This window comes from Melanaphis sacchari, unplaced genomic scaffold, assembly GCF_002803265.2.
Source record: "Melanaphis sacchari strain LSU unplaced genomic scaffold, SCAv2.0 Contig105_pilon_pilon, whole genome shotgun sequence".
NCBI classification, from domain to species: Eukaryota; Metazoa; Arthropoda; class Insecta; order Hemiptera; family Aphididae; genus Melanaphis; species Melanaphis sacchari.
The window spans coordinates 446,252-458,893 of record NW_020270395.1 but is presented as its reverse complement, the minus strand read 5'-3'; the positions used below and the strand labels follow the sequence as shown (position 1 = coordinate 458,893).

Here is a 12,642-nt window from a genome sequence, read left to right as displayed (position 1 = left end):
TTAGTCAATAATCTAGCTTCCGAGTTTTGGGAGTTGAGACTGTTCATTGTTCAGACTTCAGACTGTTGAAGTGTTGACTGTTGAGAGGTTGTGACCATTCTTGACGGTTATTAATTATCAGTTATCAAACATGGTTAGATAGACAACAAATTAAACTACAGTCTTGTAGAGTCTTTGATTGTACTTAATCATGTAAATTGTTAACGTTATTTATTATTATCTCTCCATCTTATCCACATTATTATATATTTGTATATTATGGCAAAAATATATAAAAATAAACTAAAATAGTAAATACCAATTATTGTTAATAATTGATAGTTATTAGTTGGTATTTAATATTTAATATTTATTGATCAATGATCGAAGATCATTATGAATGTGTATATTTTTATTAATATAATCATAATCCAAATTGGTTGATAGTTAGTGCCTTAGTACTTTACTGTGATCTGCTTTTTTTTTTTAGTGTCACTGTCTTTTAATAACACCAACACAAAATAAATTACATGAGTACGTATACACATTGCCTAATGATGAGAACTGTTGTGCATAATATTGTTGATTTTTTGTACCTAAGCATTTATTGGAATTGGGAGTGATCGAATATCCGTCATCCGTGTCCCAACTGAATATTTAGTGTATTTTGTAGCGGAAGAAATTTTATTTTTTATAACTAAGGTAAATGATCTATTATTTAAAAACCATCTAAATTATAATGTTATTAAATTTTAAAATTTTAATTTTGGTTATTCAGATGGTCATAATGTATTAGGTATACAATAAAATTATTCATTCACTTAATTGTGAATTTAAATTTAAAAATACAATCTTTATGTTTTTAACAATAGTTTAATTTGTAATAGCATGCGTTATTACAATATAGGCAATCTACTTTAAAATATTTATATTTTTGTGGCTTTAACTAATATACAATTTAAATAACTATCTATTTTATAATAGTTTCTTATTAACATTTTGCTTATTTAAAAATTTATTTTTAATTAATAGCTGTATTATATTTAAATTTTAAATGTTTATCATCAAATATTAATATATTATTACTTATAACTTATAGGTTATAAGTTGTAACTAAGGTTTAAGACTTGTTGTACACAATTGTAAGAAATATGCACTTAAAATAACTGAAATATGTAACAAATTTTTTTTAATGGTAATTGCAAAAATTTAATTTATTAAATGTAGACAATTTGTTTTTATGTATTTTCCTTTGACATATTTACTTAAAACTAATTATGGTAAACAATGGTATATTTAAGAACTCTTAGGTATTTCCCTAGTTGTCCCGTTTGGTGATGCAACGACTAGTTTTATGAATAGGTATATTGATCGCCGCATTAAAATAAAAATAAATAATATTAACCTTTAAAATAAATTTACTTAACATAACATATAAAAATGTGTAAATATGCTATTAAAAACAATTAAATAGCCAAAATTTGTCAAATATGCATTTGATCTAGAAAACAGCTAAATATGCAAAAATATACAATCAAAATTTTTGTATTTCAATCTATTAAGTTTTAAAACAAATTTTTATCTTACTTAGATTATTCTAAAGTCATTGTTAAAGAACATACAAATACAAAAATTCCCAAACCCTATTGATAACTTATGAGAATTTGGAAGCTTAGTAAATTTATGAGGTAGTAGGTACAATTATTTTGTTAATGTATTATACATTTTAGATATCGTTAATATTAAATTAGGCAAATAAATTAATTTAATGTGTTTCAAATACATTTTTCAATTTTTTATTATTGACGTTTTGTTACGGATTTATTTTTTATTTAAAAAAAATAATTTGAGTATTTGAATTTCTTTTAATTTTGAATAGTTTTAAAATACTACCTGTCCACACAAATTATTTTTGTCTTATTGGTATTCCGAATAAACAACTAAACTGAGAATATTATTTATTGTATCTCAAAGGTTTTGTTGTATTTTAATTTTAAAGTGAATTAAGATTATTTTAAAATTTAATATTGCCCATAACTGTCTTTAATTAAATTTATAAAAAAAAAACCTATGATTTTTACTAAATAATAATCTTACTTTAAAATTGGATAATAGGCCAATTTCTTCTTATATTTAAGTATCTAATATAGTACAGTTCAATGGATATTTTATTTTAAATAATTTGTGATTTACCTAACAAGAATAAACTTGCATTTGGTTAGATTTAATGTTAGGGTTAACAAACATTGTTATAAAATAACACGATTTAATAAAAATGGCTAATAAATAATAATGAACCTCTTAAGTATATAATAGATACCAAAATTAGTTGACAATTTGACATTTTAGTTTTTAAAAAATAACAGTGTGAACAATTTATCGGACAATATATTCTCGACTTATCTTAATATACTTTTTATTATACTGATGAATTAAATTTTTTTATGAGTAAATATTAATTTTAATTCTTTTTCTAATTTTTACTTGATTCAATAAAATTATATAATTAATCATCAACTAATTACATAATTTAATTGTTTTTTACTGACTTATAGTAATAATATTTGTAATTAAATGATAAATGAATAATTTTATGTTAATATTAGTTAATAAAAATTTATATTGTAGTGTTATATATAATATAAATTAAAAGTAAAATTTTATAAAGTTATTTATAATTAATGGTTTGATTTTTAGTTAGCAGTAGTTGAAATTTAATTTTTCTGTTAATGTATGTGCAAATAATTTTGATATATTTTCCACCAGTGAGACCTTAAGTAAAATTTTTTCATAAAATTACGTTGTATCTTTATAAAATAAATATTAGGTAATACTAACACTATAATATTTTATTTACTATTATTAACTTAATAACATTTAAATTAGATAAATCACTAATTGCTGTTAGTAAATATTTCAATAGTATCATAATTGAGTATTTTAAAAGGGGTCAACATGTTTAACTATTAAATAATTATTATAAGAAGTCACTGATTTTAAATTTCAAATATATTTATATAATATTTATTTGAGTTTTATTTACAACATGAAGTATAAAATAACATTTTATTTTATTCAGGTTATAACCATTCATTATGACGAAAAATAAAAAAGAAGACTATACACTTAAGTATAAATGGTTAGAAAATGATTTGTCAAAATCATCAATTTTAACATCTGTAAGTTGTTTTGACGATTATAGACGTATACCACTTTATCCCACATTAGAAGATATTACCAATGGTCCACCTTTATTGAGTGCAAATTGTGTTGATCGTCCATATAAAAATTGTGATGAATACCTAAGCAACTTTTTCCGTCTCATGCGAGAAGATTTTATTTCAGTTATTCGAGATACTTTAAAAACTATAAATGCTAATAAAAGTGTGCCTGAACGAGAAATAGACAGAATGTGGTACTATGCTAATGTTAAAATTACAAAGAAAATAAATTCATCTGTAACTATGTATTTACAGTTTGATACACCTAATCAAGCTCAGAATTTTAACTATGAAGATAGTAAACGATTTAAAAATGGTGCTTTGTTATTACTTTCAAAAGATTTATTTACTACATTTAGTTTAGGAATTGTTACTGATACATTAAAGTTAAATAAAGGCATAGTTGGTGTTGATGTTGTTGATTTTGAGGAAGTATACAAATGGAGCTCGATTGATTTATTAGAGCCCCAAGTTTTTTATGAACCTTACAGATATGTTTTGGGAGTATTTCAAGACTTGTGTGAAACAAATTTCCCAATGAAGAATTATATTATTCATAGTATAAGAGAAATTTTATATCCTAGTTATTTAGCAGATAATTCTGTTTATACTATTAATGGGATTACATTTGATATTCTTCAAAATGACCAATGGCCATCAGCTGAAGTATTCAATATGGATATCAATCAATATGAAGCATTTAAAGGAGCTTTAACTAAAGAATTTGTGATGATTCAAGGACCACCTGGCACTGGTAAGACATACATTGGATTAGAAATTGTGAAGGTTATTATTGAAAATATGTATGATACAAAGAAACTCAAACATCCTATTTTGGTTGTGTGTATGACAAATCATGCCTTAGATCAATTTCTTGAGGGTATATGGAAAATAACAAGAAATATTTCAAGATTTGGGCGTGGTACTAAAAGTAATATTTTAGTAAACTATATTCCAAATATGAGTGTTGCTCGCAAGGATGAATGTGCCAACATATATGTGGATGCCAAACGAGACGTAAAAGCTTCAATACAAAAGGAAAATGAGCATCTATTTAATATAAAAGAAGTTGATCGCAATGAAGGTGTAGTTGATTTATCTTTACTTAAGCAAGTACTTAATGAAAATGGTTTTAATAAATGGTTTCAAGATTCATATGATTTACTTGCGTGGTTATTACATGACATTTCATTTGTGAATGGTATAAATCCTATAGAATTTATAAAAAAAGATAAGCTACTTTCTACTCGATTATCAAAATTAAATAATAATGAAGTTAATAAAAAAGTGTATTTCATAACTTTGAAAAGTATAAAATTGTGTTGTACCCAAATCCAATGTCAACTAAATGATATGAGTCGTAGTCTGAAAGATGACAATGTTTCTAAAAAAAAAGATTTAGAAAATACATTAAAAATAATGAAAACCATAGAGGATGACATAGTCAAACATTTAAAATTGTATAAATCTGGATCTTCTAAGAAATATAAAAATCAGAATAACCGTGATTTATTAGAAAAAAGAGATCGATGGTTATTATATTATAATTGGGTTCGTTTATATTTAACAAAAGAATATAATAATATTAAAGATATTAAAGATAATACTCGTCAATGTAGACGAGATATGAATAAATTTAAATCAATTGGATTTTTGAAACCAGTTCAAAATAAATATGTGATTGGTATGACAACAACTGCCGCTGCTAAAAATAGATATTTACTTAAAAATCTTAAATGCCCTGTTGGTAAATATAATTTATATTAAATTATATTAATTATATAAAAATATTTCTTATACAATTATGTATATATATATATTTATTTATTAGTTATAATTGAAGAAGCGGCAGAGGTTTTAGAACCTCACATTGTGGCATCATTGTCAGAATATTGTGAACATCTTATTCTTATTGGTAAGGTATTAAATTTGTGCTACAAAAATAGAATATATTTTGTACATTTATAACATTTTTAATGATTCTATAAACTATTAAGACTTTATTATACCTAATAATAATTTTGTGAATTAATGACATTTTTAAGTTTGCTTGTATTGTAGGAAGATGATTGAATACTGAAGTTTCCAAAAATATTATTAATTTTGTATTATATTAGGCGATCATAAACAGTTGCGTCCTCAAACAGCTAATCATATCATGGGCAAAAAATATCGACTTGACATTTCATTGTTTGAACGTATGGTAAATAATAAAATTCCATCATATGTATTAGCAGAACAACATCGCATGCGTCCAGAAATTGCAGGTTTAGTTGCACCAGCTATTTATCCACATTTAAGAAATCATGCATCTGTTATGGAACGGCCACATATTAAAGGAGTTGAAATGAATGTATTTTGTATGACTCACAATGTTCATGAAGAAAAAGTAGAATTTTGGGATTTAATTTTTAAAATAATTATTTAATGTGTCAATTTTATTAGAATTATGAATTATCCAGTTTCATTAATAGTGCGGAAGCAAAATATTTGGTTGCATTGGCAAATTATCTATTAAAACAAGGATATTATCCAGAAGATATTACTATTATGGCAATGTATAATGCTCAAGTTGTATACATTTCAAATGTAAAATAAAGCATACATCTATCATTGTATTTTCTATTTTTCAAAATATTGTTTTGTTTTAGTTGATTAAATCACCACCCTTTGAACATTTGGCAGACATTAGAGTTTCTTCAGTAGACGGCTATCAAGGTGAAGAAAATGAAATTGTTTTATTGTCATTAGTGCGTAGTAATAATAACAATAGTATTGGATTTCTGAAGACCGACAATAGAGTATGTGTTGCTTTATCTAGAGCTAGATTGGGATTTTATATTGCTGGTGATTTGAAATTACTTGCTAGAGCCAGTAAATTGTGGAATAATGTGAAAACATACTTATGTAATTTGAATGCATTAGGTAAGGATTCATTTATATTTATCTATTGTCATTAAATTATTTATTAATTCATTATATTAACCTAACCTTTTATAAAGCAATTAATTTTTAAATAAAAATAAATTGTACAATTAAACTATCTCAAATCGAATGTGTACTGAATACATAATTATTTTTATCATAAAATATTGTTTTTTATATTTTAATAAATAGGTGATTATTTTTTATGTTTATAATATAGGCCCAAAACTATTGTTGAAGTGTCAAATTCATAACAAAGTTATAGGAAGTGCATCAAATGATTTTGATTTCCAAAGGCTCACTGAATGTAAATTGAAATGTAATGTTAAACTTTCTTGTGGGCATTTATGTATTAATTTATGTCATATTGAAGATAGTGGTCATTTAATGGTTAAATGTTCTAATGTCTGTAATAGGTAAGAATTTTTAATTATTGAGTAATAAGACTTAAATAAAATTCATATATGTTGTGTTTAGAAAATGCTCTAGAAATCATAAATGTCATAAAATGTGTTATGAAGACTGTTCATGTCAAGTGTTAATTAGTCAAATTAGTGATTGTGGCCATATTGTTAAAGGAAAGTGTTGTGACATAGAAAACATAAAGTGTGATGTTAAGGTTTATTTTTTTTTATTCCAAGTCCATTTAACATTTAATTTATCATTTTTTTAAATTTTTGATAATTGTTTATGTTCTAGGTACAAAAAACATTAAGTTGTGGGCATATACTCGAGAAAAAATGCTTTGAACAATTAAATTGTAATCAAATATGTAACAAACCCAACTCAAATTGTTTATTTAGGCATTTATGCAAACAATTATGTGGTGTTAATTGTGGTTCATGTACACATCTGATTCCTATAATAATGAAATGTGGACATATTTCAGAATTCTCTTGTTCTCAAGAACCAGACACAGTAGAATGTTTAGAATGCAAGGTAAAATTAAAATAAATACAATCATGTCATATTCATCTAGTTTTAATCATAACTCATAAATAATGATCATATAGAATTATATGAACAGTTTTGTAGAAAATACTAAATTGTGTATAATGCTAACTAAAATTAATAATAATTAATAATGTTTTAACATGTTGTTTTCATTTTTTATTTCAAAATTAGTTAACAATCTAGTATCATTTTTATTAACATATCTTTCTGAACAATTAAATGAAAATAATTTATGCAATAACTTATATATATTATTATGAAGCATTGTTTAACTATCATTGATATACCTGTAGGCGTGCACAGACTTCTGAGTTAGGTGTGGCTAAATTCAATCTGACTACTTACCCTCCCCCCCCGTCATGGTCACACAAGAAAAAAATTATGCCTACGGGCAACTAGTATATCTTTAATTGTGTAAATATCTATGATTTTGATTTATTTTGTATGGCTATAATGCCTTATTACTTTCTTAGATATCAAGTACTCACCTACATATAAAAAAAAAGGGCTCAGGTGAGGCTAAAACCCAATCAGTCCTACCGTGTGTGCGCCTATGGATATACCTGATGATCATATATTTTGAATGTCAACAGTTGGTTTCAATCGACTAAATTGTGTTGTAATTAATAATTAAATATGTTTATGATTAGGGTTATCAGAAATTTATTATGTCAAGGAATGATGTAAACAGATTAGTTCCTGAAAAAAAGAATTCCGGTATTAAGGTCCTATAAAAATATTTGAAAAAGTAAGATTCATGAAACATATTGCTTCATGCTTAATCTTCTCCTAAGCGTATAGTATAAAATTATTGACCCTAGCAATTTATTAATTAATGTTTCTTTCAGCTAAATGCTTAAATCTATTAAGTTTCTTTATAAAAATACTTAAAAAACACCCTATATAATACCTTCATCTTCCATCTCTAAATATGTCACTAATTTAGAATTCTCAAGGTTTTACTATAAACCTATGTTTATATTTTTATAATGTGCTATTTTTGTGATACATTTTAATTTTTATTTTATTCAGGTGCATTAATATATAAACAAGGTAAAACATAAATGTGATTACAACCAAACAGCTTTTGTTAATTGATATATTTTTTAATTGAATAATTAAATTGTATAAAAATGAAATTTAAGAATTGTTATTTTGTAATTTTTTTTTATAATACTACCTGAATACTACCTGTGTGTACTACACAAGTTTTGTGACTACTATTTTAACTTATATTATATTTGAACTGTTTAAATAATATTATATTGTTTTAATTTTATTATTTTTATATTAATAAAGGTGATATTAATTGAAATAAAGGTCATGTCAATTATTAAACTGTTGATTAATTTTTATTATTGTAATTTGAAAAGTAATAAAATACTATTAGTTTATAGTAGAACCATAAAAACATTAAAACTACATTTTAAATTTCAAACATAAATATAACTACAGAGACTAGAAACATATTGAAAAGAGTTGGTTTAAAAACCAGAACCTTTCCAAAACTCTTATTTGAATATTTTAGAAATTAGAAAATCACTGGAACTTATTTGGAACCAATATATTTAGATGAAGGTTTTTAAAATTAATCTTAGATTTAATATAATTCCTTTATTTTTATTTATATCTGTAATTACTTCTAAAAATTGAACATATTTTGGTAATTTAATCATGTATTAGATAATATGTTATTACTTATTATTATTATTATTTATAGGTAATTACTAACTAATATTTTAAAATTATCATTAGAGTACCTGCAGAATTTAGATTTTAGGATCATGAAAAATATAACAAAAATGACCAATTATAAAATAGGAATTATTACCAAAAAACATTAAATTATTATTGTTACCATTATTATTAAATAATTGAAAATATTTTTAAGTAAACATTTTAAAGATTATTTTAAGGTAACCGAAAAATCAAGTTCATGATTAATTTTGGATTCTATTCAAGTTGGATATTAATCTACAATTAATATCCCAAAAACCAAAGAAAATATATTAAAAATATCTTTAGTAAAGCATGCTCTTAAAGTTAAAAATAGTACGTTTAAAATTCTATAGTTTATTTTTTGTTTTTATAATATTTAAGTCGTCAACTGTTGAACTGCTCTTCAGTACAGCACCTCGTCATTGAGCAAGATGTAATTATTAATGAGTTATAATGAGTATTAATGAGTATGATTGTACACAATGAGAAACGAATCTGAGCAAAGCGATCTAATTTTATGGTTACTAAGGTTAATAAAGAATTGTTTTTATGAATTATTATTTTTATTTAGCTATTAGTATTATTGTATTAACTATGATAGCTCAACAATTACAATATGATAATATTAATGTTTCGTAAAATTTTTTGTACTCAGCAGTTATTTTGAAAAGTACTGAAATATTTTTAGATCTAATTGGTTATTTAAACAACTACCCAACTCAAAGTAGAAAATCAAGTATTTTTTTTCTATAAAAAGTGTATTTAGATAAAAATAAAAAACACATTGCAAATTAAATACATTTATTACTCCGCTAAAATAATTTAAACAAAAATATATAATAAGGTACTTTTGAAAATCTGAACTCTTTTACTGTAATAAATATTATGTTAGTTGCGAGTAAGTTAATTTTACCTTTAAATTTGTTACCGTTCTTGCTGTTAATATTTCGCTATCTTTATTTCTATATTTTAATATTAACACTTGATAATATGAATGATTATGATTGGTTGGTTCAATATTATATTATTAACATTTCATCATACATTTTTTAGTTATTGATACTTTCTGTATTAGTTTACATAAATTTAGTTGATTTTTATTTTTACCTATGTTAATTTATTTTTTTCGCTTTTTAAATGAATTTATCTGTGGGTGTCTCGGTATTATATTTTTTTGGGAATACATAAACTGTGCTCAAAATGTTATCCATGTTAAAATGGTGTAACTAATGTAAACTGCTCCCAACCACTTAAGCTGTGCCCCGTTTGTAACACAAATTAAACTTATAACTTATTAAAGTCTCTATGATACAATGGCGTAATTTGGAATTGGTTCTGGGGTGGGATATAAGTTTATACTATCGTTCTAGTGGAGGTACGCCCCCCACACCCCCTTTGACAATTAAATATCATAGATCATAATATTATATTAATTTATTATTATAAATTAAATGAGGTAAATGATAAAATAATGGTTTTCAAAGACAATAAAGTAAACAATTAAATTAAATTTAATATATTTTTGATAAATTATTATAATATTAAATTAATTTTTTTTTTAGTTTTTTTTTGCTAAAATATCTAGTATGTGATCGGAGTTCAGCTCAATGTCTCGGTGCACGGATAATATTGTAAGTCCATTCAAGAATTCCTATTAAGTATTTAATTTAATAAAAGTTCATAATTATTATGTAATTTACAAAAATAATAATATTATCTGACCCATTGTGTTTCTTAGATAAGTTTTTACTCTTTTCAAAGTGGAAAACATACGCTTTGGTGAAGTGGACAGTGGTCGAGACTGGCAATATAAACCTATATAATGTTGATGGAAACTGTGCATTACTACTTAAGCATTCAATCTTAAAATGTAAAAATAGTAAAAGCCGTTGTTTGTAAAGTGCTTACTACAAACTTTGCTATAACGTGTAGGAATAAAATTTTCTCTTTTTATAGCTTTAACCCACATTTGCTTTTTCGCCTCATCAGAAGGAAATCTATTTTATAAAAATTATGTACTTAAATTATATTTTCATTAATTTAATAAATGTTTAAACATGCATTGTTAATTTTTAATTACTTGAAAAAATGCAATTTTCCTGGGCTGTTGGCTTTTCGACTACCACGACTAGAGCACAACACGTTATAACACAACACATCATAGGCATTTTTAACAAAATTTTATAATTTAGACTTTATAAATGTATAATATGATATAAATGTGATTAACCGTACAAATAAATTACACTTAAAACTTGCATGTGTAGTAAGCAAATATTTTGTGCGCTTAGTACAACATTTACAACAAGTATACTTACACAGATTTGTACAAGAGTTAACATATTATGTACAGTGATTTAACTCTTAGACTATTTTCTATGAAAAAGTATAAATAAATAACGAGTACTGAGAATAATAGGTTTATTGTATAAATAATATAATATATAGATAATAATATATTATATAATGTGTTAAAGAACAACATACTGGTTTTAACAAATAATTCCTTTATTGTTTAAAATTTTAAATCATATATTTAAAGAATTAAATTTTACATAAATATTATATTCAAAAAATATATTTTTGAAAATATACAATCATAATTTATTGTGACAAAAATGAATATAATGAATATCAATGGACAGACAAAAAAAATAAAATTACATTTCAAATATTTTAAACTGAAATTCGAATAAAACGGCTATAGAATACGACGAATCAGCATTAAAAGATTTTGACGAGATTATTGAAAAAAATAATGAAGTAGAATAACAAGGATTACTAAATGTAGAAATCGCGGATAAAAATTATAGCAAACTTTTGTTAGTCCTTGCTAAAAGGTTCCCCAAAATAGTATATGATGCCATAAGACAAAATACTTCAAAAGAAAAATCTTATACAAATAATACAATCATCAAACATTTAAACGAGATTGGTAATGGTACTATTGATAATAGCCTTGGTAAAGGTAATACTAACAGTAATATCACAATTAATATTATTAACAAATATTATAATAATAGTTCTACGAATGATAAAATCCATCCTAAAAAAGGACCATAACAATCGCTGCTCATAAGTCACACTGTCCAGTGAGTTGCCGGTAGATCTCCTGAACCCAACAAGCACCGCCAATCCACGTCAATAGTATGTTCTGGATCCCCCGCAAAACCGGCGAATCTGGCTATCCTGCTCAGCATATAGCTTTATGCTATCACGTTCATATACCCGGGCATGCTCGGCCCAGCCCCTCCCCTCCCCTCTCATCCATGTCTATGTTCGATCTAAAAAAAAAATACGTTTCAATATTATTTTCAGTTATAAATTACTGGAAAAACATTATAATATTATATACTTACGTCGATTATACAAGAATCCATTTACTTGGAACAAAATACAATATCAAAAAATGAATTATACAATGGTAATGTTTTTAAATATTTGTTTCGCCTTAAACATAGCCAAGTGTTGTTATTAGATTTTGTTTGTTATTAGCCAGTTACGTATATTAAAAATAAAATAAATAATAATAATATACGACATTTATTTATAAGTATAACCGATATTCGAGGCGGCCGTGTTGCCTATACGAGGCTTTCGATTGGCATTTGCAATAATCATCGACTAACGGTTCACAGGTATATAGTGACTATAAGATTATATAATTATGCCACTCTCTCGTTATCTAAAATATAATATCCGATAATGAAATTCAATTATGTACACGAGTACATGACATACCACAAGGCACAACCTGAAATCATGATGTTTTAGATTTCAAAATCTAGACTTGTGTTTACGGGAATTTAATTATAGTTTTCTAAAAAAAAAAGCCTCTGGGGGG

General features: G+C 24.6%; 1 protein-coding gene across 3 annotated transcripts; it reads left to right on the top strand.

Annotated features, from left to right (window-relative positions):
- The first annotated feature begins 353 nt into the window (after positions 1-353).
- LOC112603272 (NFX1-type zinc finger-containing protein 1-like) lies at positions 354-10,791 on the top strand. Of its 3 annotated transcripts, XM_025351787.1 has the most exons (12): positions 354-513; positions 581-681; positions 3,059-4,947; positions 5,032-5,115; positions 5,318-5,589; positions 5,646-5,789; positions 5,852-6,125; positions 6,346-6,541; positions 6,603-6,744; positions 6,825-7,064; positions 7,730-7,827; positions 8,112-8,292. In XM_025351787.1, exons 3-11 carry the CDS (start codon positions 3,075-3,077, stop codon positions 7,811-7,813), a joined length of 3,309 nt encoding a protein of 1,102 aa, XP_025207572.1. In that variant the 5' UTR covers positions 354-513; positions 581-681; positions 3,059-3,074; the 3' UTR covers positions 7,814-7,827; positions 8,112-8,292. The 3 variants fall into 3 exon arrangements, with proteins under 3 accessions (XP_025207572.1, XP_025207579.1, XP_025207568.1); XM_025351794.1 differs by lacking the exons at positions 7,730-7,827; positions 8,112-8,292 and adding exons at positions 10,361-10,429; positions 10,537-10,791 and having other exon boundaries at positions 354-681; XM_025351783.1 differs by having other exon boundaries at positions 354-681.
- The last annotated feature ends 1,851 nt before the right edge of the window (positions 10,792-12,642 follow it).